Source organism: Bufo gargarizans, chromosome 4 (assembly GCF_014858855.1).
Source record: "Bufo gargarizans isolate SCDJY-AF-19 chromosome 4, ASM1485885v1, whole genome shotgun sequence".
NCBI lineage: Eukaryota > Metazoa > Chordata > Amphibia > Anura > Bufonidae > Bufo > Bufo gargarizans.
In genome coordinates, this window is record NC_058083.1 from 3,143,254 (window position 1) to 3,170,800 (window position 27,547).

The 27,547-nt window shown below is 46.5% G+C and overlaps 2 protein-coding genes across 2 annotated transcripts in view; both read right to left on the bottom strand.

Annotated features, from left to right (window-relative positions):
• Positions 1-5,243, bottom strand: part of LOC122935827 (zinc finger protein OZF-like) — a 32,457-nt gene extending 27,214 nt beyond the window's left edge. Inside the window, exon 1 of the mRNA XM_044291734.1 lies at positions 5,187-5,243. The gene's annotated coding sequence lies outside the window, so the exon portion shown is untranslated. The remainder of the gene's footprint in view (positions 1-5,186) is intronic.
• LOC122935826 (piggyBac transposable element-derived protein 4-like) lies at positions 1,945-26,402 on the bottom strand. Its single transcript, XM_044291733.1, has 2 exons — positions 26,358-26,402; positions 1,945-3,872 (listed from the first exon to the last, which is right to left on the bottom strand). Exon 2 carries the CDS (start codon positions 3,780-3,782, stop codon positions 2,082-2,084), a length of 1,701 nt encoding a protein of 566 aa, XP_044147668.1. The 5' UTR covers positions 3,783-3,872; positions 26,358-26,402; the 3' UTR covers positions 1,945-2,081.
• Positions 26,403-27,547: the final 1,145 nt, after the last annotated feature.

The following is a 27,547-nucleotide window of genomic DNA, read 5'->3' on the forward strand; positions in this document are numbered from 1 at the left end:
CACTCACTGCTTATACAATGGTGTAAGCCATGTGGGGGCAGGTTTCTTGAGGAACACACTATCCTCTTGGTCTTAGCTCTACAACAAAATAAAAGCATTTCAGGTAACCCATGAAGTATATAAACCACAGGGTATAACTCCCCTTATAAACTTCAGCTCGCTCAGCCCTCTCCTCATACATCCTGAAGGCAAGGCGTAGTGAACATTCCATGAAGCAATGTAGGCTGGCTGGGGTCTTTCATAAAGAAGGCGCAGTATTCGGAATGTAGGTCTTATACAGTGCCATAAAAAGTATTCATACCCCTTGAACTTTTCCAAATTTTTTCACGTTACACTCACAAACTTAGATGTTTTTTATTGGGGTTTTATTTGATCGAACGAAAAAGCACAAGTCTGTGTGAAGTGAGAAGATGATGAGACATGGTTCCAAAATGTTTAATAAACAAATATATGAAAAATGTGGCATGCATTTGTATTCAGGCCCCTGTACTCTGATCCCCCTAAATAAAATCCATTGTGACCTTTGCCTTCAGAAGTCACCTAATTAGTAACAGAGTCCACCTGTGTGTAATGTATTCTCAGTATAACTCCAGCTCTTCTGTGAAGGCCTCTGAGGTTTGTTAGAGAACAACAGGGATCAAACAGCATCATGAAAAACCAAGGAACACGCCAGACAGGTCAAGAATAAAGTTGTGAAGTAGTGTAAAGCAGGGTCAGGTTATAAAAAATATCCAAAGCTCTGAACATCTCACGGAGCACTGGTCAGTCCATTATCCGAAAATGGAAGGAGTATGGCACAACTGCAAATCTAGAAATACATGACCGTCCACCTTAACTGACAGCCGAGGCAAGGAGAGCACCAATTACAGAAGCAGCCAGGAGGACCATGGTCACACTGCAGAAATCCACAGCTCAGGTGGGAGAATCTGTCCACAGGACACCGATTAGTTGTGTACTCCACCAATCTGTCCTTTATGAAAGAGTGGCAAGAAGAAAGTCATAAGAAATCTTGTTTGCAGTTTGCCACAATCCATGTAGGGGACACAGCAAACACGTGGAAGAAGGTGCTCTGGTCAGAGGAGACCAAAGTGGAACTTTTTGGCACAAATGCAAAATGCTGTGTGTGAAAAACTACCACTGCACATCACCCTGAACCCACCGTGAAACATGGTGGTGGCAGCATCATACTGTGGGAGGGGGTTCTTTTCAGCAGGGACAGGAAAGCTGGTCAGAGTTTATGAGAAGATGGAAGGAGCTAAATACAGGGCAATCCCGGAGGAAAATCTGGTAGAGGCTGGAGAAGACTTCAGACTGGTGCAGGGGTTCACATTCCAGCAGGACAACAACCCTAAACATCCAGCCAGAGCTACAATGGAAGGGTTTAGTCTTGTCTGTGACAAGACTTAAAAATTGCTGTTCAGACGCTTCGGCAGAGAAACCTCACACAGACTTGTACTTTGTGTTGGTCGATCACATAAAATCCCAATAAAATACATTTAACCCTCCTCTTATGTTCGCTTTCTGTTACTATCCATGATGTTAACGGGTCGGTTTTGACCCGTGTCTTAAATCAGCCATAAAATACCCTCTGAACAATTATTTATCATCCAATTTGTTTCTTCCCTCTTGGTTACCTTGTTAGGCTTCTTTATCCTTGAAAAGATTGGCTTTAATATTTTTGGTGTGACCCCTTAGACCTTTCTTTTGATAGCATACCTCTCATTTTCAAATAAAAAAATTGGTAAAATAAACCTCAATAGAATATTATAAGTAAATAAAAGGTTGTTATGTCACCAGAATGTTGCTGAGGAGTATTTGAACACATCTCTTAAATATTTTTTTTAGATTTTTATTTTAATAACATTAACTATAATAACATTGATGGTGTTAGGGTCAATTTTGACCCATATATATTTACTTCAAGAAAATAGCCATGTTCATAAACAATGAAAAGCAATACAATACAAAATGTAGACTTGCAAGGTCAAACACCACAATCAAGCAAGGCAAACCAATAGAAATCAAGTACTAGTTTCAAAGCATCTTTGTGCAAGAACTTGCATGTGTTTGTGTGGGTGTTTTTAGATGCATGTGTGGCAAAAGCTGACACTTTTAGCATGTTCTTTGCAGATATATTTTTTACAGTGGAAGCATAATGTGTGTGTCTTTCTGTCCTTATTGCTGGGGCAGACCTGACACCTCTTTCTTTTAGACTCAGATGGCATCACTGGAGTTGTGGCTGTGCTGGTTGATGTTGAGGCAAGGCTAGATGATGATGAGGATGCTGGCACTGACTCTCTTTGTGTTGTTGATGGTGTGGATGGAGTGCTTGATGAACTCTGCATCTGTCTGATCACGGCTGCAGCGATTGGATCTCGAGACACCCGTTTCCTTTGCTCAATGTGTGCCTTGACAAGGGAACTTCCTAGCTCCTCGAGAAATATTCTCCGCTTGTTATTTTTTTTTGTGCTCCAACCTGGGTGGATGTGGGTCCATAACACAAATGCATTGTATGCAGACACATCTAGGATGTTATAAAACACAGCCATCGACCATCTCCTGGTCATTCGCTGACAAGTATAGGTAGCAGTCAGCTTGTCCAGGTTGTCCACTCCTCCTTTGTTTTTATTGTAATCCAGGAGAATTGTGGGCTTTTTGTCACTTCTCGATGACACAGCTGCATCTTTGTGAAAAGTGGAGATAAGTATCACATTTTTATTTTTTTGGGGACAATATGAAACAACAGTGGTGGTGTCTGTAAAAGCAAATTTTGAAGAAAGTGGAGCTCTGTCCTTCACCTGCAAAATTTCAGTGTGCAGCTCAGGTTTATTTTTTTTTATTGTGCCTACCATGGTGAGTTTCCTCCTGAGAAGTTCTTGTCCAAGGTCATAGCTGGTAAAAAAATTGTCACACGTGATATTGTGGCCCCGCAGTCCAGTAGTCAAATCAAGGACTACACGTTGTCCTTGTTTTTTCTCAGGGATGCCACTTTCGGGTTTGCCGGTGTAAATCTGTAGGTTCCATGCATAGCTTGTTTTTGTATCACAGGCTGCCCAGATTTTTATGCCATATTTGCCTGGCTTACTGGGCATATACTGCCGGAAGGGGCAATTTCCACGGAAAGGGATCAAACGTTCATCTACTGTTACCTGAGGCCCAGGGTTAAACATTAGTGGAAGGAGCTGAACCCATTTCTCCCAGACATCCCTTATGGGAGCAAGCTTGTCAGATTTTGCTCTAGTATCTCTGTTGTCAAATCTGAAAACTCTTGATATCATTCGAAAGGTGTGAAGTGACATTGTTGCTGGGAAGATATATCTGCCTCTTGACTTGTCCCAGAGACTATCAGTGGCCTCATTATATGATCTGTACACTCCAGCAAGAAGAAGAACACCAATATAAGCATCTAGGCATTCCTCATTTATGTCATTCCACATGTTGCCATGGACTTTTTTTCCTTCAAGGTTTGTCATTGCAATGATCACTTTTTTTAGTGACAATGGCATGAACAGTTCAAAACATGTTTTGATGTCACTTACTCTCGTCACAGCAAACCTTGTGATCCCAGGGGTCATTTTGATTACATCTGCAGCAGCTGCCCTGCCATGCAAGTCAGGAGGTTCTGAACTCCAACAGATCTTACCACTTTTGGATTTGAATGTTTCAGCAGGAACAGCAGCAGGTTCAGCACTGGTGGCCTCCTCATCAGACTCATCAGATGTGTCTGTGTATTCTGGTTGATACTCTACTTCATCTTCTGCCTCAGAATCCTGCTCATCCATATCGCTATGCTGCTCTGTGTCCTCTGCCTCATTTTCATCCAAGATATAATCCAGTATTTGGCTTCCTGTAAATCTTCTCACTCTTGCATGCTGCATATTGGAGATGATTGCTCTGCAAGTCAGCAACTCTGAAATGTATTGGTCCTATGTTTCTTTACTTTATTTAGACAAGCAGACAAGCAGGCAAAGAGATGGGCCCCTCGCTAACTACAGCTCCCAGGGCTGAGAGGGGATTGGCTGTCAGTGTTACTAAGCAGAGAGAGTGTTTATTAGTGTCCTATAATCCTATATTATAACTGGGTCAGAATTGACCCTAACACCATAAACGTCTTAATTTTAACCACAGTATTTTATAATTTAGTGAAAAGGATTCTTTTTCTATTACATTGTTTAAATAGAGGTTCCTGACAAAGTAAAAAAATCTTGATGCAATAAACAAATTTATGTGATACTTATAGACATTCAAAACCTGAAAACGGGTCGGTTCTGACCCTAACACAACTATGTATGGGGAACATTATTTTTATGATTGCATTTTACTCATTTGGGGCTAAAAATAATTTTTTCAATTGGTCTTTAGTAAAAATATTGAGCCGTTCTGTCACAAAGGGTTAACTGTTTTTCTAGCTGTGTGACTGGTACTTGTGCTGGTCATCTAATAATCCTGATCTCTAAATGACTAAGGCCTGTATTACACCAACAGATTATCTGACCAATATCTGTCCAATGAGACCAATAGTTGGTGTGTATAACAAAAGATCTGTGTGTGTAATAGGCCATCTGACCAATGAATGATCAGAAAATCTGTCAGATAATCTGTTCTTATAATACAGGCCTTAGAGGTGATGAGACCTACCTGAGGTATAACAGCCATTACTACATGTCTCCAGCTTTTATAGTGTAGTAGTAATGTCATCTATAACACCCGGCATCTGATGACACCTACCTGAGGTATAACAGCCATTACTACATGTCTCCAGCCTTTATAGTGTAGTAGTAATGTCATCTATAACACCCGACATCTGATGTCACCTACCTGAGGTATAACAGCCATTACTACATGTCTCCAGCCTTTATAGTGTAGTAGTAATGTCATTTATAACACCCGGCATCTGATGACACCTACCTGAGGTATAACAGCCATTATTACATGTCTCCAGCCTTTATAGTGTAGTAGTAATGTCATCTATAACACCCGGCATCTGATGTCACCTACCTGAGGTATAACAGCCATTACTACATGTCTCCGGTGCTTTAACTAGTATAAAACCATTAGCCTGCTATTTAAAGAGTCAAAGCTGGGTCACTGCCCGGAGTGCTCCTTTACTGCAGCTCTATGGTGGAGCCTCACCTGAAGAAACCTCCCAATTCCCCAATTCCCTTCCTCCATTCATTATTCCATACCTGTGGTCACATGGACTGGAATGTCCTCGTCCACCTCACTCTTACACGAGGGATCGACCATCATCCGCTCTTCTTCATCCTCCACTTTAATATCAGTCACATCTTCCCCCTGATTTGTCACCTGTAACAATTCAGGACAATACAGCAGACAGGTGGGAAATCTAACAGATCCACATAAGAGACCCCCACCATCTATGACCCCTCTATGACTGCAGGACCCCCTTATATAGATGTGTATAGGGCTCAGCTCCATCTACCTGATGGTTCTCTGGGAGCTTCTCCTCTGGACAGTCCTGGGAATACACAGGACGGGGACATCTCTCGGGGGGATTTCCTTCTATGAGTCCATCTGTAGGAAACACACAGGGACAGGAGAGATTACTACATGTGATGATGAGAGTAGTATCCAGGTGACCCATGACAGCCCCCCTCCTTACCCTGCTGATTGCCCCATAAATCCGTCTCCTCTTCTGCTTCATCTTTAACCTCAGCCTTAATATCCATCAGATTTTCATCCTAAAGAAGAGAAATGTAAAATGATCTTTGGTTCAGTCCCTTTCTAGTCAGATTCTGGGGAGACTTCAGCTCCATCTACCTGATGGTTCTCTGGGAGCTTCTCCTCTGGACAGTCCTGGGAATACAGAGGACGGGGACATCTCTCGGGGGGACTTCTCCTCCTGGAGTCAGAACCTATAGGAGATAACACACAGACTGAATACAATACTGAGTGCTGAAATGCATCAGAGGAGAGCGATTTATTTATTTCCCCCCCCCCCACCCCCCGGTAAACACTTCCCCCCTTTTTTTTTTCCAATATTTATTTTTCGCCTATGACAGCACCCCAGGAGAATAGGCAAGAATCCTATCTAGGGAGGGACAACAGCCTGCAGCACCTTACGGCCAAAGGAAATACTCTCATTAGAAGGTAGCTGCAGTCTATAGTGCCTAAAAAAAGTAATTGGAGAGCTCCAGGTAGCTGCTCTACAGATCTGCTCAATTGAAGCTGAAGCTCTCTCTGCCCATGATGTGGAGACTGATCTTGTACAGTGAGCCCCAAACCCCGAGGGCGGAACTAGTCCCTTAGAAGAAGAAGCTAAGGCAATGGCCTGTCTGATCCACCTAGCAATGGTCTAAGAAGAGGCAGCAGAACCCTTCTTAGCTCCCTGAAACAAAAGCAGCAGACGAGAGGAGGCTCTCCAAGGCTGAGTGATCTTCAGATACAGTAAAATACACCTCCTAACGTCTAGGCCAGGCATCCTCAAACTGTGGCCCTCCAGCTGTTGCAAAACTACAACTCCCAGCATGCCCAAACATACTACAGCTATCAGCCTACAGCAGGGCATTTTGGGAGTTGTAGTTTTACAACAGCTGGAGGGCCGCAGTTTGAGGAAGCCTGGTCTAGGCAGTGGAATTCTGATTCCTTCTCATTCTTAGGGGAGGCACAGAAGGAAGGTAGCACCATCTCCTGAGAGCGGTGAAAATGAGAAGAGACTTTTGGTAAAAAAGAAGGATCGGGAGAAATAACTACCCGATCATCCAAGATTACCAAATTGGGGGGGGGGGGGGGGGTGGAAATCAGCAGAGAGTACACTGATCTCACTAACCCTTCTAGCCGAGGTGATGGCAAGCAAGAAAGCAAGCTTTAGGGAGAGCATCTTTGGGGAGTTATCAATCGGCTCAAAGGGGTCAGAAGAAAGCGCAGAGAGGACCAGGTTTAAATCCCAAACAGGGCTTTTGACCATAGAGACAGGAGATTACTTGGACACAGCTGTACCAAACCTCTTGATCCAGGGATGACCTGCTAATCTAAACTCAAACAAGGCACTAAATGCCGATATCTGGACTTTTAAAGTACTAGGCCTGAGTTGCTTCTTCTAACCTTCCTGCAAGAATTCTAGCACTAGCAGAATGTCAGGAACCTCTAGCACATCCACTGGTCTATTGACGAATCTAAAAAAGGCCCTCCAAACTCTAAGGTAGATCTCAGAAGTAACCCTCTTCCGACTGGCAAACAGAGTGTTAACTACCTCTTCACAAAGACCTCTTCTTTTTAGAATCTCCCTCTCAAGAGCCAAGCAGTCAGATGTAGATTTTTTTACTTTTAGGTGAAAGACTGGACCTTGAGACAGAAGTTCCTGAGACTCCGGAAGCACCCACGAAGTTACTATCGACACCCTGCGGAGCGAGGAGAACCAAACTCTTCTCGGCCAGAAGGGGGCTATAACTATTACAGTGGCCTCTTCCTCTCTGATCTTTTTGAGAACCCTCAGTAACATTTTTAGGGGGGGGGAAGAAAGGCCTAGAAAAGGCCCTGTCTCCAAGATTGAGACAATGCGTCCACCACTTTCGGATGTTCCCATGGAGATAGGGAATAGAAAACTTTTACATCTCTGTTTGATCTGGTGGCAAAAAGATCTATCTCCGGAATCCCCCATAATGCTGTGACCTGGTTGAAAACCCTCTGCTCTAGGGACCACTCTCCCTGGCTTAGGTGGTGACAACTGAGAAAGTCTGCTTTCACATTGTCTGAGCCCTTGAGATGCACCGCAGAAAGAGAAAATAGAGAAGCCTCTGCCGGACTGAATATCTGATGGTTAAGGGACATGAGGCCCTGAGCTCTTGTACCTCTCTGCCGATTGATATAGACTATGGCTGTTGTGTTGACCGAGTAGATCTCTACATTTCTGCCCCTGATAACTGGAAGACTCTGTTCCAGGGCTAACTTGATCTGGGATAAGGCTCTGCTGTCACAGCTCCCCTGCAACAGAAGGGACTCCACATGGGCTCCTCAACCGGATGGACTTGCATCTGTAGTCAAAGGAAGAACTGCGTCTCTGATCCACGGAACCCCTTTTTGAAGATTTTCTAAATTCATCCACCACCTCAAGGAGCTCAGAGTCCGAGGAGATAGAGATATCTCCGGGTCCAGCGAGAGTATACATCTGTCCCATTCCTGTAGAATCTGAAGTTGTAGAATCCTTGAATGATTTGGGGCCCATTCTACTGGAATCGGAGCTGTCATGAGGCCCAACACAGACATGGCCTCTCTTAGGGTGGCAGACGGGTATGAGTGAATGTGTTGGACCCTGGACTTAATTTGTAAGGCCTTCTGAAGGGGCAACCAACACTTCTGGGCTCTGGAGTCTACAATCATCCCTAGGAAGTTGCACCTCTGGCTTGGACATAAACACTGGACTTTTCTAGATTTATCTCCAATCCTAGCTTTTTTAGAACTTCCTTCAACCAGGCAATCTGACTCTGAAGGGCGCGATACGATTGGGACACAAGAAGAAAGTCATCCAGGTAAAGTATGATAACCATTTTTCTCCCTCACATGGGCCATCATTTCTGAAACGATTTTCGTGAACACTCTCAGAGCCTGTGAAAGCCCAAGGGGTAAGGGGAAGGAGGTAAGCAACTGCTCCCTAGGGGTACCCCCTTTAATGCGGGCCTCTAACTCTCCCATCCACACCTTTAGGGACCTAGCGACAGAGGTAGCAGTAATAGCAGGTTTAAAGGCAGCTGCAGAGGCCTCCCAATTTTTCTTTAAGTAAATCGTTCCTTCCTCTGTTAAACATAAATGTCCGTTTGATGAAGAGGTCTCCGCCCCCCTGGGATAGGGCCCCAAAACTGGATGCTCCCGTTGTCACGAACTATGGATCCGACCGCTCCGGATCCCACAGCTGTGACGTAGTGGTCTGTGACGGAGTCTGCGCACACACAGAGACCTCACGTGACCGGGGTATTACCACTCGGCTAACACCCCCCACTATACTTGGGTAACTGCCACCACGTGGGTTCCCGGTCCACGAGCCGAGTATCCGGGTCATTCACTATCACACAGATCAGTGGATGAACCGGATATCACTTACTGACCAACCGCAGTCAATCACCCCCAGCTACAATTCCTAAATGCAAATTAACTAACTACCTGGTAACGTCTCTTCAAAGGCAAGGTGCGTTGTTCAGCAGCTTAGAATATGGAAGACTTGGCCACTTAGATTTTATAATCTTTAATAAGAGGTAAAAAGCAGTGCAGACAAGTCTAATGAAAATGACTATAAATCTACAGAATAATAATAACAATATAAATAATCACGACAGTTCAAATGAAAGGGAAAAAGATGAAAGAATACTTAGTTTCTCTGGAGGGTTTCAGATGGTCGTTCATATGTCCTTTTTGAATCCTTGCAAACCCCTTTTCAGTATGTATCAGGGGAGACCCTCAAAGTTCTTCTGATACAGGGATATGCCGTCAATGTCCAATTAAGTGTCTGGTGATGTTCCATGGGTCTCTCTCCTCTGTCCTTGTGCATGGATTTTTATGAACTCTGCCATGGGCAGGAGACTTACTCCTGTCAGCCAATGGCAGCAGAGTGACTATGAAGCCTAGGGATGGCCCACAAGTGTTTTATGACCCCATCCAAGTTCAGTTCCTACAATGAGGATTATACTTAAGCTCGTATCTCCCTGATACATCGGCATATTTTTATACAGAATACATATTTGCGATCCTTATTTATTTACCTACAGAATGAGACCACACATGGTAATGCTGGGACCTGTAGTTCTTCTACCACCCATAGGTCAGCTAAGGAATCACATCCTCTAGTCATATTTGATACCCAATTAACCACAATACTCTGTAGAGCCTGGATCTGGTGTCAGAAAGGGCATAAGTTGATTCATAAATGAAATATGAAAGTGGACTGGTTTTATGCCCAGAGCTAATTAAGGGCTATTAGCTCTCCTCAAACCAGACCTGGAAATTAATGACGTCACGCTCCAGCCAGGCTTGACAGCGAGCTGATCTTATCTTAAGGGACAGGATGAGCTGGGCCCGGTATAGCCTTTATGACCTTTTATTGCTGGCCTTACAGAGTAGTGGTAATAAAAGTGTCCATCTATATCATAGGTGACCTAGGCTTCAGGAAGATGAGAGTTCACAGTTTTTTTACATATGCCAGAAGCATATAAGATGGCTACCCAGATTAATTATGTATGTATGCCGGCACACCTCCCTCTTTTAAAAGGTTGCCTGGGGAAATGGCCACAAGCCTATTCCACAGCAACCCAGCCGTCTCCGGCCGATTCTCCCTGCCGCGACAACCCGTCGGCATTTCCATGTAAACTACCTTTTCTGTGCTGCACGGTGAAGTTGTACTGCTGCAAAATCAGGCTCCATCTCAGCAGTTTCGCATTGTCTCCTGCGAGACGTGCCAACCAGCTGAGGGGATTGTGATCAGTTATCACTGTGAAATTGCGCCCATACAGGTAGTGTTGTAGCTTTTGCAGGGACCACACAATAGCTAAACACTCCTTCTCTATTGTGGAGTAGCTGGTCTCCCTGGCCAGTAACTTGCGGCTCAGGTATAGTACAGGATGCTCCTCCCCGGCCTGGTTCACCTGACTCAGGACTGTACCCAGACCAAAGGCGGAAGCATCCGTGTGGACCACAAACTTCAGAGCGAAATCTGGGGCCTGAAGCACAGGAGCACTGGCTAGTGCATCCTTCAGGGCCTGGAAGCCTTGCTCGCATTCCGGCGTCCATGACACCATCCTGGGCAGCTTCTTCTTGGTCAAGTCTGTCAGAGGCTTGGCCAGGGCGCTATAGTTCGGGATGAACTTCCTATAGTACCCGGCCGTTCCCAAGAAAGACATGACCTGCTTCTTGGTGAGAGGTGTTGGCCATCTCGTAATGGCTTTCACCTTCTCTATTTCAGGCCTCAGTGTGCCTCCTCCTACTCTGTGGCCTAAGTAAGTGACCTCATTCATGCCCAGCTGGCACTTGCTAGGGTTAACAGTTAGTCCAGCCGCAGCAAGTTTGTCCAGTACTTGCGACAGGTGCACCAGATGCTCCTTCCACGTGGGGCTATACACGGCAATGTCGTCTAAATAGGCGACAGCACATTCTTCTAGTCCTTCCAGCAAGTCATTTACAAGCCTTTGAAAGGTGGCTGGCGCATTCTTCATCCCAAACGGCATTACAGTAAATTCGTATAAGCCGAAAGGGGTGATGAAGGCCGACTTCTCCTGAGCCTCCGAGGTCAGGGGAATCTGCCAATACCCCCTGCTCAGGTCCATGATTGTCAGGTAGCTGGCTCCTGCCAACTTATCTAACAGTTCATCAATCCTGGGCATGGGGTAAGCATCCGAGGTTGTGATGGCATTCAGTTTCCGATAATCCACACAGAACCTGGTTGTCTGATCTTTCTTCGGGACCAGAACCACCGGTGAGGCCCAAGCGCTGTGGGATTTCTGAATGACCCCGAGCTGCTTCATCTCCTCGATCTCCCTCCTGAGGTCTGCCTGGACCTCCAGTGAGACACGGTAGGCGGACTGCTTTGTGGGAGCATGTGTACCTGTGTCCACATGATGGACTGCAAGGTGAGTTCTCCCGGGTTTCCCTGTAAAAGTGTCACGGTGAGCCGTCAACACTTCTAAGAGCTGAGATCTCTGCTGGGACGAGAGTTGAGGGTTAAGTCCACCTCCAACTCTCGAGTGCCAGCTAGCAGATCTAGTAGGGGGTCGGCCTCCTCCCTTTCGGGCAGGCTGCAAACCGGCATAACATGTGGCGTTCTCTCGTGATGCTCCTTGAGCATGTTGACGTGAAACGTCTTCTGTCTCCTACCTCCCTCTCCAAGGCCCACCACATAATTTACCTTACTCAGACATTTGACAATGGGGTACAGCCCTTCCCATGCAGCTTGCAGTTTGTTTTGCCGCATTGGCAGCAGGACCTTCTGCCCCTTCTGGTAGATTCTCTCTCGGGCAGTGCGGTTATACCACTGCTTCTGTTTGCTTTGGGCCTGCACCATATTCTCCTGTACCAGACCTACCAGCGACTCCATTTTGTCTCAGAACCTGAGGACATAGTCTACTACAGAGACTTCAGTTCCGGCAACCTTGCCTTCCCAAGACTCTCTGATTAGGTCTAGGGGACCTCTTACTCGTCGACCATACAGGAGTTCGAAGGGCGAAAACCCGGTTGACTCCTGGGGAACCTCTCTGTAGGCAAATAGCAGGTGAGGTAGATATCGTTCCCAGTCCTTCCCTTGCGCCTCCACAAACGTCTTCAGCATCTGCTTCAACGTCCCATGGTAAGGGCTGGCTACAATATGGTTCACCTGTATTTTCTTACAGAGCCCCTGCATTAGTTCAGACATGAACTGAGGTCCTTGGTCGCTGAGAAGCTCAGCTGGGAACCCCACTCTCGTGAAGATCCCCAGCAGGGCGTCTGCAACCTTGTCCGCCCTAATGGAGGATAACGCCACTGCTTCCGGGTAGCGCGTCGCGTAATCCACCAGGGTTAATATGAACCGTTTACCCGAACTGCTGGGGATGGCCAGTGGACCAATGAACATCCATTATCGGTAAGGGATTCAATGGAGCTCGGTGACGGTCTCCTGCTTTGCCAACTCGCTGACAGGTGTCGCAGGACCTGCAGTACTTGGCGACATCTGCCCCGAGGCCAGGCCAGAAAAAATTCTGCATCACCCGGGACTTTGTTTTGGTTATTCCCAGGTGACCAGCTAAGGGGATCTCATGAGCCACTTGCAGTAATTGTTCCCTGAACCGCACAGGTACAATGAGCTGCCTCTTGAGTGGCCCCACCCTACTGTCACTGTGAGAGATGTCCTCCTTATACAGTTTCCCATTGTCCCAACACACTCGGTATTTGTCTCCCTCAGTGGGAGGGCTGGCAGCTAACCCTCTTAGCTGCTCCAAGGTAGGGTCATCTCGCAGGGCCTGCTCAAAGGCGGCACTACAAGTCCCAGCCAGCTGTCCTGTGGTGAACAGGGACAGTGGCTGAGGCTCTGACGCGGTTAAGTCCACGGGGTCCGAACCGGTGGAAGGGGACACTTCCACTTGCTCTTCCCCAATGGAGCGTTCCGCTGCGGCTTTTGCAGCCCTGCGAGTGACGGGCAACACAGGCACAATAATGTCATCACATTTAACATTTGCACAACTTGAATCAGTTAAACACATGTCCACTACCTGTGTACATACACCCGCCATCCCCTCTACATCTCCTGTCATAGGAGAACTGCTCCCACACACCCCACCTCCCGAGGTCCATCCCCAAGGTTATCTGATGTTACGCAAACATCCTTGCACAGTACCTCGGTATGTCCAGGGACCTCCATAGGGACAGGTGAGTCCTGTGTGCTTCCAGGGGGCACGTAGCACGAGACCAAACGTCCTAGGTCAGTGCCTAATAAAACATTTGTGGGGATCTCCGCAGAGACTCCCACCTCCCTTACTCCACTCCCAGCCCCCCAATCAAGGAAAACACGAGCTAGGGGAACATTAGGGCTCACCCCCCCAACTCCCGTGATGGTGAGGCTTTTGCCGGGAATAAGGTCTGCGTCATCCACTAGTTCAGGCCGAACTAGTGTGACTTCGGCTCCTGTATCGCAGAAGCCTGTGGTGCACCGGTTGCCCACAGTAACCGACTGTAGGTTGTCTGCGGTGTGTCTTGCAGCTCCATTCACCAACAGCACAGATGATGGGTTGCGGGCAAGCTTGCCAGGGGGTGCTGTCTTCTTCTCCGGGCACGAGTGGCTGAGGTGTCCTGGCTTGCCGCACGCATAGCACTTGCGCACGTCTGTCGGTGCTGGCTTGACTCCTTCAGGTCTTTGTGCAGGCCTGTGAAAGGGTCGCTGGACAGGAACGGACAAAGCTGGCCGGGAGGAAGAAGCAGATGAAGAGGTTCCTCCCAGACGGGACAGAGTGTCTTTGAATGCCCGAGTGCTGGGCATGGCGATGTATTCATCGGCTAGCTCGGCCGCCTCTCGCGCACTCTTCGGCTTGTGCTCACATACATATTTTTGCACATCCGTGGGGCAATTGGAGACAAACTGTTCTCGGACCATCAGATCCGCCAGGGACTGCTTGGTGTCCTCTGTGAGGGGATCAGACCACTGTTGGAAGGTGGTCTGCAACTTGCCCAGATGGTCCATAAAAGTATCTCCGGGCCCTCTCCGCAGGGACCGGAACCGTAAACGGTAAGTCTCTGGAGTCAGCTGGTACTTGACCAGAATAGCCTTTTTGATGACCGCGTAACTGGTACGCTCTGCTAATGGTAGTCCGACCAGGGCCTCCATAGCTTTGCCCTTCAGTGCGGACATTAGATGTCCCGCCCAGTGTGGCTCTGGTACCTGGTACTGCTGGCATGAGGTTTCAAAAGCATGCAGGAAAAGATCAATGTCACAGTTCTCAGACTCCATCACAGGCAGTTTTGGCTTGACCATCAGGGATGGGCCTGTGGATGTGGCATGCCAGTCTGACCCCTGAAGCTGTACTCGGGCCATGTCCAGTTCATGCCTGCGGACAGCTTCCCGTTCTGCAGCCTCGCGCTCAGCCTGGCGCTCTGCCCGACGTGCCTCCAGCAGCCGAAAATATAAGTCCGGGTTACTGAGCATTAGTTGGTCCAGACCATTTTGGGATGGCATAGAGACAGAGTTATGTCCAGCTAGAGGACTGCAAGCCCCAGCAGGCTGTCCTCCTCCCAGTTCATCATCCTCATTCTGGAAGGGGTCACCTGGCTCAGGGGCCCCAGAGTCTCCTCCATTCTCTGAATCCTGCAGGGATGACTCTTGACTCCTCCGTGCACATAACTCCTGGATGAGGACAGTCTTATTTTTCCCATATACTTGGATGCCTTTGTGCTCACACAGAGCTGTGATATCAGCCACGCTCAGGACGTCATAATTCACGGATTCGGACATTATTGCCAAATAAAAGATAGGACAGAAAACAAGAGAGAGGGGAGGGCACTGTCGTGAATTATTATTCTATCAAAACTAATGCACTGTGCTTCGTCTTCCAGAATTTTTCAATCCTTTAGTACAGAGTTATGGACATAACTTCATGCACTAATATTCTAAGCATACAGAATCCCGTAAGCTGCCACCAGAAAATGTCACGAACTATGGATCCGATCGCTCCGGATCCCACAGCTGTGACGTAGTGGTCTGTGACGGAGTCTGCGCACACACAGAGACCTCACGTGACCGGGGTATTACCATCCGGCTAACACCCCCCACTACACTTCGGTAACTGCCACCACGTGGGTTCCCGGTCCACGAGCCGACTATCCGGGTAATTCACTATCACACAGATCAGTGGATGAACCGGATATCACTTACTGACCAACCGCAGTCAATCACCCCCAACTACAATTCCTAAATGCAATTTAACTAACTACCTGGTAACGTCTCCTCAAAGGCAAGGTACGTTGTTCAGCAGCTTAGAATATGGAAGACTTGGCCACTTAGATTTTATAATCTTTAATAAGCGGTAAAAAGCAGTGCAGACAAGTCTAATGACAATGACTATAAATCTACAGAATAATAATAACAATATAAATAATCACGACAGTTCAAATGAAAGGGAAAAAGATGAAAGAATACTTAGTTTCTCTGGAGGGTTTCAGATGGTCGTTCATATGTCCTTTTTGAATCCTTGCAAACCCCTTTTCAGTATGCATCAGGGGAGACCCTCAAAGTTCTTCTGATACAGGGATATGCCGTCAATGTCCAATTAAGTGTCTGGTGATGTTCCATGGGTCTCTCTCCTCTGTCCTTGTGCATGGATTTTTATGAACTCTCCAATGGGCAGGAGACTTACTCCTGTCAGCCAATGGCAGCAGAGTGACTGTGAAGCCTAGGGATAGCCCCCAAGTGTTTTATGACCCCATCAAAGTTCAGTTCCTACAATGAGGATTATACTTAAGCTCGTATCTCCTTGATACATTGGCATATTTTTATACAGAATACATATTTGCGATCCTTATTTATTTACCTACAGAATGAGACCACACACGGTAATGCTGGGACCTGTAGTTCTTCTACCACCCATAGGTCAGCTAAGGAATCACATCCTCTAGTCATATTTGATACCCAATTAACCACAATACTCTGTAGAGCCTGGATCTGGTGTCAGAAAGGGCATAAGTTGATTCATAAATGAAATATGAAAGTGGACTGGTTTTATGCCCAGAGCTAATTAAGGGCTATTAGCTCTCCTCAAACCAGACCTGGAAATTAATGACGTCACGCTCCAGCCAGGCTTGACAGCGAGCTGATCTTATCTCAAAGAACAGGATGAGCTGGGCCTGGTGTAGCCTTTATGACCTTTTATTGCTGGCCTTACAGAGTAGTGGTAATAAAAGTGTCCATCTATATCATAGGCGACCCAGGCTTCAGGAAGATGAGAGTTCACAGTTTTTTACATATGCCAGAAGCATAGAAGATGGCTACCCAGAGGAATTATGTATGTATGCCGGCACACCCGTGGCTAAGATGTCCAGGAAAAATTCTCTACCCTTTGAAGATATGGGTTCCCTTAAAGACCCAATGGACAGAGGAAAACTTCCTATCTGGTCTCTTCCATTCCCTGGCGATTACCGCCTGAATGTTCTTAGGTACATCAAACACCTTCCTCTTTCTAGGACCCAGGCCCTCAAACATAGCACTGACTGCTGAGGTCATTGATCATCCAATCCCATAGTAGCTCTAACCGCCTTGACTAGGGAGTTAGTGTTCTCAGTATGAAACAGCGGTTTTCCTGCAGCCTCGTCCTCAGAAGAATCGTCCGATGACAAACAAACACTCTCCTTCTTCCTCCCAGATAGTATATCGCTGTCGCTGGAGGGGGAATCTTTAGATGCAGCAGCAGAAGTACCAGGGCGACATTTCATCAATCCGCTAACCAACTCTGACCTCATCCCTGATCATCTGCTTAATACTGCTCATCAAGGATGGAGCTTCCTCCTCCATTAACTTGCTGACACATCCTTGACAAAGGGGTTTAGCCCATGCAGAGAGTAGCTTCTTTTTACAAACCGCACACCCCCTCTCTTTAGCTCTGGAGGTCTTCCTGGAAGACACCTTAGACACCTAGGCACAAACAAACATAACCCCATAAGCAATAGTAAATTAAATCTGCTGGGGAATGACACCTCTTACCCCACCGTGGTACTGATGTATTACTGGTGGTCTCAGCACGCTGAACCTGTTCCATTCCTTACACAGCAAACTCAGCCGGAATGGGAAACTGACAGCTCTTCAGTCCGCATGGCAGTGAGCTGGCTGGGCATTTTGTCCTCGGCACGCGCTGCCGGCTACCTCCCCTTCCGGTCGGCAGCGTCGGCTTCCTTCCACCGCCGCACTCGGAAGTTCAGACACACGCGGGCCGGCGGCCGAACATGCAAACACGGCCGCAGAAGACCCAGAGGTACCAACCCCCCAGGTCCAGGGAAGGGGACGGAAGGTGAGGGACAGACTCTGGAGCTCAAACTGAGCAGCGGCTCCTCATGGAGACCTAAGCCGCTCAGGGTAACCCTCCTCACTTGCATAAATTGCTGGAGCCCCCGCAGCTCTAACAGAGTATTGTCGATCCGATTCCTTCCTGCCTCTTAGGACAGGAAACAGAGCTGGAGGTGGAGGGGAGGTCCCCTCTTTTAAAAGGCGTTCTGGTTCCTGTTTCCTGTCCAGAGGAGGAGGCGGTCTCTCCAGGGGTGCTGTCATAGGCGAAAGAGAAAATCATTTTTTCAATTGGTCTTTAGTAAAAATATTGAGCCGTTCTGCCACAAAGGGTTAACTGTTCTTCTAGCTGTGTGACTGGTACTTGTGCTGGTCATCTAATAATCCTGATCTCTAAATGACTAAGGCCTGTATTACACCAACAGATTATCTGACCAATATCTGTCCAAATGCAACATCTTTTAAGTGCAACTCTTTAAGTGCACATACTGAATTATACCAGAATGTAATATTATGGATATGGAATCCACTTTGTCATCACTGCCGACTGACCATCACCAATTCTCTCCTCTCCAGGTATATCTACATTGAAGCTAACTGCTGCACCCAGCTTTCCACAGTCTGATATTGTCCACACCTCTCATCTTTCCTTCTCATTCCCTGATATGTCTACATTGAACTTCAATGTCTCTTTCTCTGCTGGATTTATTGAGTATTTGTTTACATTGACTATTTCACCCTCTATCTAGTCCTCCCTTGATTAGGCCAAATGTAGCCCCCTCCCCTCTTGATCAAACCTGAGTGAACACCGAGTGGTATAAATCTAAGTCCTTAGGTCTTTCAGACCTTGGTCTTTCCAAATGCAACATCTTTTAAGTGCACATTCTGAATTATATTAGAATTGGACCAGAATTGGACCACAGGTAAATACAGAAATAGTTAATGCAAATAATGTTTCAATTTTTAATCTTTTCCAAAACCTCCTGAAATCCCCTATATCTATTGATCCAGCAAGGAACTATTCTTCTCTCCCTCCATCTTACCTTCTCATCTGACACTTGCACAAACCTGTTTGCCAACATAAAACACTTCCTTCCCAAACACACACAGATACCTCCCCTGCCCTCTCTTATTCTCACCTACTAACACTTTCTCTGCTTCTCCTTATTGCTGGTGATATCTCTCCAAATCCTCACTATCACCTCCATGTCCCACTACAAATCTCCTTCTACAAATTCCTGCAACCCCTTAAAACTAATACCCATTCCTCTGACCCCTGCTCCTTTGGTTCCTCTTGCAGAAGCATTATGGAATGCACACTCAGTCTGTAACAAACTCTCCTACATTCATGATCTTTTCATCTGTCCAAAACGTTCCTTTCTTGTTCTCACAGAAACATGGCTGACACCCTCAGACACCTCCTCCCCTGCTGCACTCTCATATAGTGGATTTCATTTCACTCACACATCCCACCCCGGCTGCAAACATGGTGGATGAGTTGGTCTTCTCCTATCAGACACCTGCTCCTACAGTCCAACTCCACTGCCACCCTCCATTACACTCACTTCATTTGAAGTACACTATGTTCGCATCTACTCTCCCTCCAACCTCCAAGTAGCTGTCATTTACCACCCCCAGGCCCAGCCACCATCTTTCTTTACCACTTTAACACCTGGCTACTACACTTTCTTTCTGCCGACATCCCCGCTATTATCATGGGTGACTTCAACATCCCTATTGACACCTGCTACTCAGCTGCCTCTAAAGTCCTATCACTCTCTTCCTCCTTCAGCCTATCACAGTGGTCTTATGCTCCCACCCACAGAGATGGTCACACTCTGGATCTTGTCTTTAACCGCCTTTGCTGCCTATCTAACCTTTCTAATTCGCCTCTCCCCCTATCCGACCACAACCTACTCACCCTTCTCTTCATTGGTCTCTTCTGCTGCTCCCCCGGTCCACACACTAGCACACCCCTGCAGGAACCTTAAACATCTCGACTTGCTTTCTGACTCTTCTTCTGACACTCTCTACCATCTGTTCCCTCCAAGACCCAGATGCTGACACCACCCTGTATACCACCACAATAAGTACAGCTCTGGACACTGCTGCACCCCCCCCCACCCATACACACAAAAAAACCCGAACAATCAACAGACAACCCTGGCACACCAACCTGACCAAAAAACTCAGACAAGCTTCCAGGGCTGCTGAGCGACGATGGAAGAAATCCCATTCTAAGGATCACTTCACCGCATACAAGCAATCCCTCCGCATATTCAAATCCTCACTCGCTGATGCAAAACAGACGACTTCTCATCTATGATGTCTTCCTGGCCCACAGCCCTAAACAACTTTTTAACACTTAACTCCCTTCTCCGTCCCCCAGCGCCCCCACCCTCTCCTCTCATCTCAGCTGATGACTTTGCTACATACTTCAAACAAAAGATAGTCAACATCAGAGAAAGCTTCAAAGCACAGTCCCCACAGACCCTCTACCCAACTGTTTGGTCCTCTTCTCCCAAAACCCGCTTCTCCACCATTACAGAAGAAAAACTCTCCACTCTACATCTCACCACCTGTGCACTTGACTTAATCCCATCCCACCTCATCCATAATTTCAGCACAGTGTTTATCCCAGCCCTAACTCATCTCTTCAACCTATCACAAACCTCTGTTTTTCCCCCTCTGGTTTTAAACATGCTACCATCACACCCATCCTCAAAAAGACTTCACTTGACCCATCTTCTTTGTCCAGTTATCGCCCCATATAACTTCTTCCGTATGCCTCAAAGCTACTTAAACAACACATCCATTCTGAACTGTCCTCTCACCTCTCCTCCTGCTCCCTCTTTGACCGGCTACAATCTGGCTTCCGAAGCCACCACTCAACTGAGACTGCCCTCACCAAAGTCACCACCTACTAACAGCCAGGACCAAAAAACATTACTCTCTCCTTCTTCTCCTTGTCCTGTGCTCTTCCTTTGACACTGTCGACCACTCCCTTCTGTTACAAACTCTCATCTCTTGGCATCACTGACCTGGACCTCTCCTGGATCACATCATACCTCACAGACCGGACGTTTAGCGTCTCCCACTCTCACACCACCTCCTCGTCTCATTCCCTCTCTGTTGGTGTCCCGCGAGGCTCTGTCCTAAGACCCCTGCTCTTCTCTATCTACACTTTTGGCCTGGGACATCTCAGAGTCCCATGGTTTTCAGTATCACTCTTATGCTGACGACACACAGATCTACCTCTCTGGTCCAGACATCACCACCTTATTATCCAGAATCCCACAATGCCTATCTTCCATATCCTCCTCCTCCTCTCGCTTTCTAAAACTTGGATAAAACAGAATTCATCATCTTTCCCCCATCTTCATCAACCCCCCCAACAGACCTATCACAATCAATGGCTGCACACTATCCGCGGTCAACCAAGTCCGCTGCCTTGGAGTGACCTTGGATTCTGCCCTCTGCTTCCGACCACACATCCAAGACCTTTTCACCACCTGCCGCCTCCAGCTCAAAAACATCTCCCGAATCTGCTCTTTCCTCAACTTTGAATCTGTGAAAATGCTTGTACCTGCCCTCATCATCTCCCGCCTAGACTACTGCAACATTCTCCTCTGTGGCCTTCCATCTAGCACTCTCGCACCCCTCAAATCTATCCTCAACTCTGCTGCCCGACTAATCCATGTCTCACCTTGTTACTCCTCTGCCTCTCCCCACTGCCAATCCCTTCACTGGCTCCCCATTGCCCAGCGAATTCACTTCAAAATACTAACAAATATATACAAGGCCGTCCACAACCTGTCCCCTCCCTACATCTCTGAGCTACTTTCCCAATACATCCCCACACGCACTCTCCGATCCTCACAAAACCCTCTTCTCTCCTCTCCTCTTCCCACAATCGCCTCTAAGATTTCTCCCGCGCATCCCCCACACTCTGGAACTCGCTACCCCAACATATCAGACTCTCACCTACAGTGGAGACCATCAGGAGGAACCTGAAAACCCACCTCTTCAGACAAGCCTACAACCAATGACCCTGCTGCCTCTATACCGCCATGACCAGCTTCACCCTCTCCTACTGTGTCCTTCTCCCATACCATGTAGATTGTAAGCCTCGCGGGCAGAGCCCTCTCTCCTTCTGTACCAGTCTGTAACTTGTCTTGTTTATGCTTAGTGCAATTGTCTGCACTGTAATTGTCTGCAATTGTCTGTATTATGTATGTGCACCGCTTATCATATGTACAGCGCTATGGAAGGAATGGCGCTTCACCCCTTAGTGCTATTTGACATGTATACTCGTCACAGAATTAAACTGTCACCATGTCTGCAGATCTGGTGACAGCGCTGAGACTCCGGCTGTTACACACAGCCAGAGATCTCAGCTAACCAGTCCGGGACCAATGAGGGCGGTCCCGGGCCAGACTAGCCAATCAGAGGATTCTAATGCCGGCTGAAAGGTTCTGATCCCCACAGTCCGTGACTGTGAAGATCCGAACCTTCTAAAATGTGTGTATGTATATATATACAGGTCCTTCTAAAAAAATTAGCATATTGTGATAAAGTTCATTATTTTCTGTAATGTACTGATAAACATTAGACTTTCATATATTTTAGATTCATTACACACAACTGAAGTAGTTCAAGCCTTTTATTGTTTTAATATTGATGATTTTGGCCACAGCTCATGAAAACCCAAATTTCCTAGCTCAAAAAATTAGCATATTTCATCCGACCAATAAAAGAAAAGTGTTTTTAATACAAAAAAAGTCAACCTTCAAATAATTATGTTCAGTTCTGCACTCAATACTTGGTCGGGAATCCTTTTGCAGAAATGACTGCTTCAATGCGGCGTGGCATGGAGGCCATCAGCCTGTGGCACTGCTGAGGTGTTATGGAGGCCCAGGAGGCTTCAATGCGGCGTGGCATGGAGGCCATCAGCCTGTGGCACTGCTGAGGTGTTATGGAGGCCCAGGATGCTTCAATGCGGCGTGGCATGGAGGCAATCAGCCTGTGGCACTGCTGAGGTGTTATGGAGGCCCAGGATGCTTTGATAGCGGCCTTAAGCTCATCCAGAATGTTGGGTCTTGCGTCTCTCAACTTTCTCTTCCCAATATCCCACAGATTCTCTATGGGGTTCAGGTCAGGAGAGTTGGCAGGCCAATTGAGCCCAGTAATACCATGGTCAGTAAACCAGTTACCAGTGGTGTTGGCACTGTGAGCAGGTGCCAGGTCGTGCCGAAAAATGACATCTTCATCTCCATAAAGCTTTTCAGCAGATGGAAGCATGAAGCGCTCCAAAATCTCCTGATAGCGGCTGCATTGACCCTGCCCTTGATAAAACACAGTGGACCAACACCAGCAGCTGACATGGCCCCCAGACCATCACTGGCTGTGGGGACTGGACACTGGACTTCAGGCATTTTGGCATTTCCCTCTCCCCAGTCTCCTCCAGACTCTGGCACCTTGATTTCCGAATGACATGCAACAGTCCAGTGCTGCTTCTCTGTAGCCCAGGTCAGGCGCTTCTGCCGCTGTTTCTGGGGAATGCGGCACCTGTAGCCCATTTCCTGCACACGCCTGTACACGGGGGCTCTGGATGTTTCTACTTCAGACTCAGTCCACTGCTTCCGCAGGTCCCCCAAGGTCTGGAATCGGTCCTTCTCCACAATCTTCCTCAGGGTCCGGTCACCTCTTCTCGTTGTGCAGCGTTTTCTGCCACACTTTTTCCTTCCCACAGACGTCCCACTGAGGGGCCTTGATACAGCGCTCTGGGAACAGCCTATTCCTTCAGACATGTCTTTCTGTGTCTTACCCTCTTGCTTGAGGGGGTCAATGATGGCCTTCTGGACAGCAGTCAGGTCGGCAGTCTTACCCATGATTGCGGTTTGGAGTAATGAACCCGGCTGGGAGTTTGTAAAAGCCTCAGGAATCTTTTGCAGGTGTTTAGAGTTAATTAGTTGATTCAGATGATTAGGTTAAAAGCTCGTTTAGAGAACCTTTTCATGATATGCTCATTTTTTTTTCATGAGCTGTGGCCAAAATCATCAATATTAAAACAATAAAAGGCTTGAACTACTTCAGTTGTGTGTAATGAATCTAAAATATATGAAAGTCTAATGTTTATCAGCACATTACAGAAAATAATGAACTTTATCACAATATGCTAATTTTTTTAGAAGGACCTGTATATATAAAAAATTAAAAAAACTCCCCACCTGTAGACTCCAGCCTTTATTATTGTGCCCCCGTCAGGATGGCAGAGCAGGCTGGCAACGATGGCAGCTGTTTAACCCCTTTCATTTGCTGTATGGAAAGTGTTAACAGGGAGGGAGCTCCCTCCCTCTCCCATCGGGGGCTGCTGTGCCATTGCAGCCACCCAATACTTGACGGGTTCACAGAGGTAGGGGGCTCCCTTCCCCATCGGACACTACTCTGTGGTGGCAGCGTCCGATGGTTACCATGGCAACCGGACGCCTTCACAGGCTTCCGGCTTGCCATGGTATAAAAGCCTGATTAGCCTCCTGCTAAAGGCAGCAGCGGCCTGATCAGCCTGTGTGTAAAGTCACAATACACTACAGTACACTATATAGTGTACTGCAGTGCATTATAGAGGCATCAGACCCACCGGATCTTCAAGAACTAAGCGCGTCTGGGTAAAAAAAAAAAAAAAAAAAAAAAAAAAAACATTTCTTCTTATAACCGCACAATTATCACTGATTAAAAAATGTAAAAAATTTAATACACTACACGTTTGATATCACCGCGTCCGTAACAATCTGATCTATGATAGGGTCATGTTACTTTACACACACGATGAACTCCAAAAAGAAAAACTATGATGAAATTAAAATTTTGCCCACCTCACCCAAAAAAAAAAGTATTAAAAGTGATCTTAACAGTCTTATGTAAACCAAAATCATACCAGTCAAACCGTCACCTCATCCCGCAAAAAATGATCCCCTACATCAGACAATCGCCCAAAAAATAAAAAAAAGATATGGCTCTCAGACTATGGAGACACTAAAACCTTTTTTTTTTTTTATGCCATTATTGTATAAAACTTAAATAAATAAAGTAAACATATTAGGTATCGCCGCATTCGTAAGAACTCTTAAAATATCACATGACTCTACCCCTCAGGTGAACACAGTAAAAATAAAAACAGTGCCAAAAAAAGCCACCTTACATCACAAAAATTACAACACCAAGCGATCAAAAAGGCATATGCCCCCAAAATAGGAACCTATGAAACAGGCACCTCATCCCGCACAAAATGAGACCTTAACTAAGACAATCGGTCAAAACATAAAAAAGCTATGGCTCTCAGACTATGGAGACACTAAAACATCATTTTTAAATTTACAAAATGACCGAAACATGATTGACAAAAATGAACTATTAGATGAGGTATCAATATCTATTATAAAAGTAAAGAAATTGAAATTTGGAAAATTGTGAATTTTTCTAAATTTTTGGTAAATTTGATATTTTTTTATGAATAAAAATAAAAATTTGACTCAATTTTACCACTGTCATGAAGTACAATATGTGACGAGATAATCTCAGAATGGCCTGGATAAGTAAAAGTGTTTCAACGTTATTACCACAAAGTGAGATTAGGTAAAAATGGCCTGGCTGCGTCATGAAGGGGTTAATAATAGATAATATTTGTCCAATGAGACCAATAGTTGGTGTGTATAACAAAAGATCTGTGTGTGTAATAGGCCATCTGACCAATGAATGGTCCGAAAATCTGTCAGATAATCTGTTCTTATAATACAGGCCAAAGAGGTGATGACACCTACCTGAGGTATAACAGCCATTACTACATGTCTCCAGCCTTTATAGTGTAGAAGTAATGTCATCTATAACACCCGGCATCTGATGAGACCTACCTGAGGTATAACAGTCATTACTACATGTCTCCGGTGCCTTTATAGTGTAGAAGTAATGTCATCTATAACACCCGGCATCTGATGACACCTACCTGAGGTATAACAGCCATTACTACATGTCTCCAGCCTTTATAGTGTAGAAGTAATGTCATCTATAACACCCGGCATCTGATGACACCTACCTGAGGTATAACAGCCATTACTACATGTCTCCAGCCTTTATAGTGTAGAAGTAATGTCATCTATAACACCCGGCATCTGATGACACCTACCTGAGGTATAACAGTCATTACTACATGTCTCCAGCCTTTATAGTGTAGAAGTAATGTCATCTATAACACCCGACATCTGATGACACCTACCTGAGGTATAACAGCCATTACTACATGTCTCCAGCCTTTATAGTGTAGAAGTAATGTCATCTATAACACCCGACATCTGATGACACCTACCTGAGGTATAACAGCCATTACTACATGTCTCCAGCCTTTATAGTGTAGAAGTAATGTCACCTATAACACCCGGCATCTGATGACACCTACCTGAGGTATAACAGCCATTACTACATGTCTCCGGCCTTTATAGTGTAGTAGTAATGTCATCTATAACACCCGGCATCTGATGACACCTACCTGAGGTATAACAGCCATTCCTACATGTCTCCAGCCTTTATAGTGTAGAAGTAATGTCATCTATAACACCCGGCATCTGATGACACCTACCTGAGGTATAACAGCCATTACTACATGTCTCCTGCCTTTATAATGTAGAAGTAATGTCATCTATAACACCCGGCATCTGATGACACCTACCTGAGGTATAACAGCCATTACTACATATCTTTGGTGCCTTTGCTAGTATAAAACCATTAGCCTGCTATTTAAAGACTCAAAGCTGGGTCACTGCCCGGAGTGCTCCTTTACTGCAGCTCTAAGGTAGAGCCTCACCTGAAGAAACCTCCCAATTCCCTTCCTCCATTCATTATGCCATACCTGTGGTCACATGGACTGGAATGTCCTCCTCCACCTCACTCTTACACGGGGGATCGCCCATCATCCGCTCTTCTTCATCCTCCACTTTAATATCAGTCAGATCTTCCCCCTGATTTGTCATCTGTAACAATTCAGGACAATACAGCAGACAGGTGGGAAATCTAACAGATCCACATAAGAGACCCCCACAATCTATGACCCCTCTATGACTGCAGGACCCCCCTATATAGATGTGTATTGGGCTCAGCTCCATCTACCTGATGGTTCTCTGGGAGCTTCTCCTCTGGACAGTCCTGGGAATACAGAGGACGGGGACATCTCTCGGGGGGATTTCTCCTCCTGGATCCATCTGTTGGAAACACACAGGGACAGGAGAGATTATTACATGTGATGAGATGATGGGAGTAGTATCCAGGTGACCCATGACAGCCCCCCTCCTTACCCTGCTGATCGCCCCATAAATCCGCCTCCTCTTCTTCTTCATCTTTAACCTCAGCCTTAACATCCATCAGATTTTCATCCTAAAGAAGAGAAATGTAAAATGATCTTTGGTTCAATCCCTTTCTGGTCAGATTCTGGGGAGACTTCAGCTCCATCTACCTGATGGTTCTCTGGGAGCTTCTCCTCTGGACAGTCCTGGGAATACAGAGGACGGGGACATCTCTCGGGGGGACTTCTCCTGGATTCAGAACCTATAGGAGATAACACACAGACTGAATACAATACTAAGCGCCACAAACAGGAGGAGGAACTCTGCTGTCAGCCGCCATCTTTGTAAATCCTCTTGTAGATCCAGAAATGCGGCAGAGGAGAGCAGAAACCTGTGGGTGGATTAGGGTGGCGTTCACCCCCCTGCCCTCTGAGTGTCCGGATGACTGGGGTCTGGCAGTCAGCAGTCTGGAAGTCTATGGGCAGCCGGCAGCAGTTTATGAGCCGCAGATTCACCGGACATTTTATAGTTTCCAGGAGAATTTCTGACCCTTCAGTTTTCTGCTTCTAATGGAAAAGAAAAATCCTCAGAAAGTGTGATCCCCATAGAAGGATGAGAGCGTTCCCCCGATAATCAGGACTGAACCCCCATAGAGGGATAAGAGCGCAAACTGACATCAGGACTGAACCCCCATAGAGGGATGAGAGCACCCCCGATAATCAGGACTAAACCCCTATAAAGGGAAGAGAGCTCCCTCCGA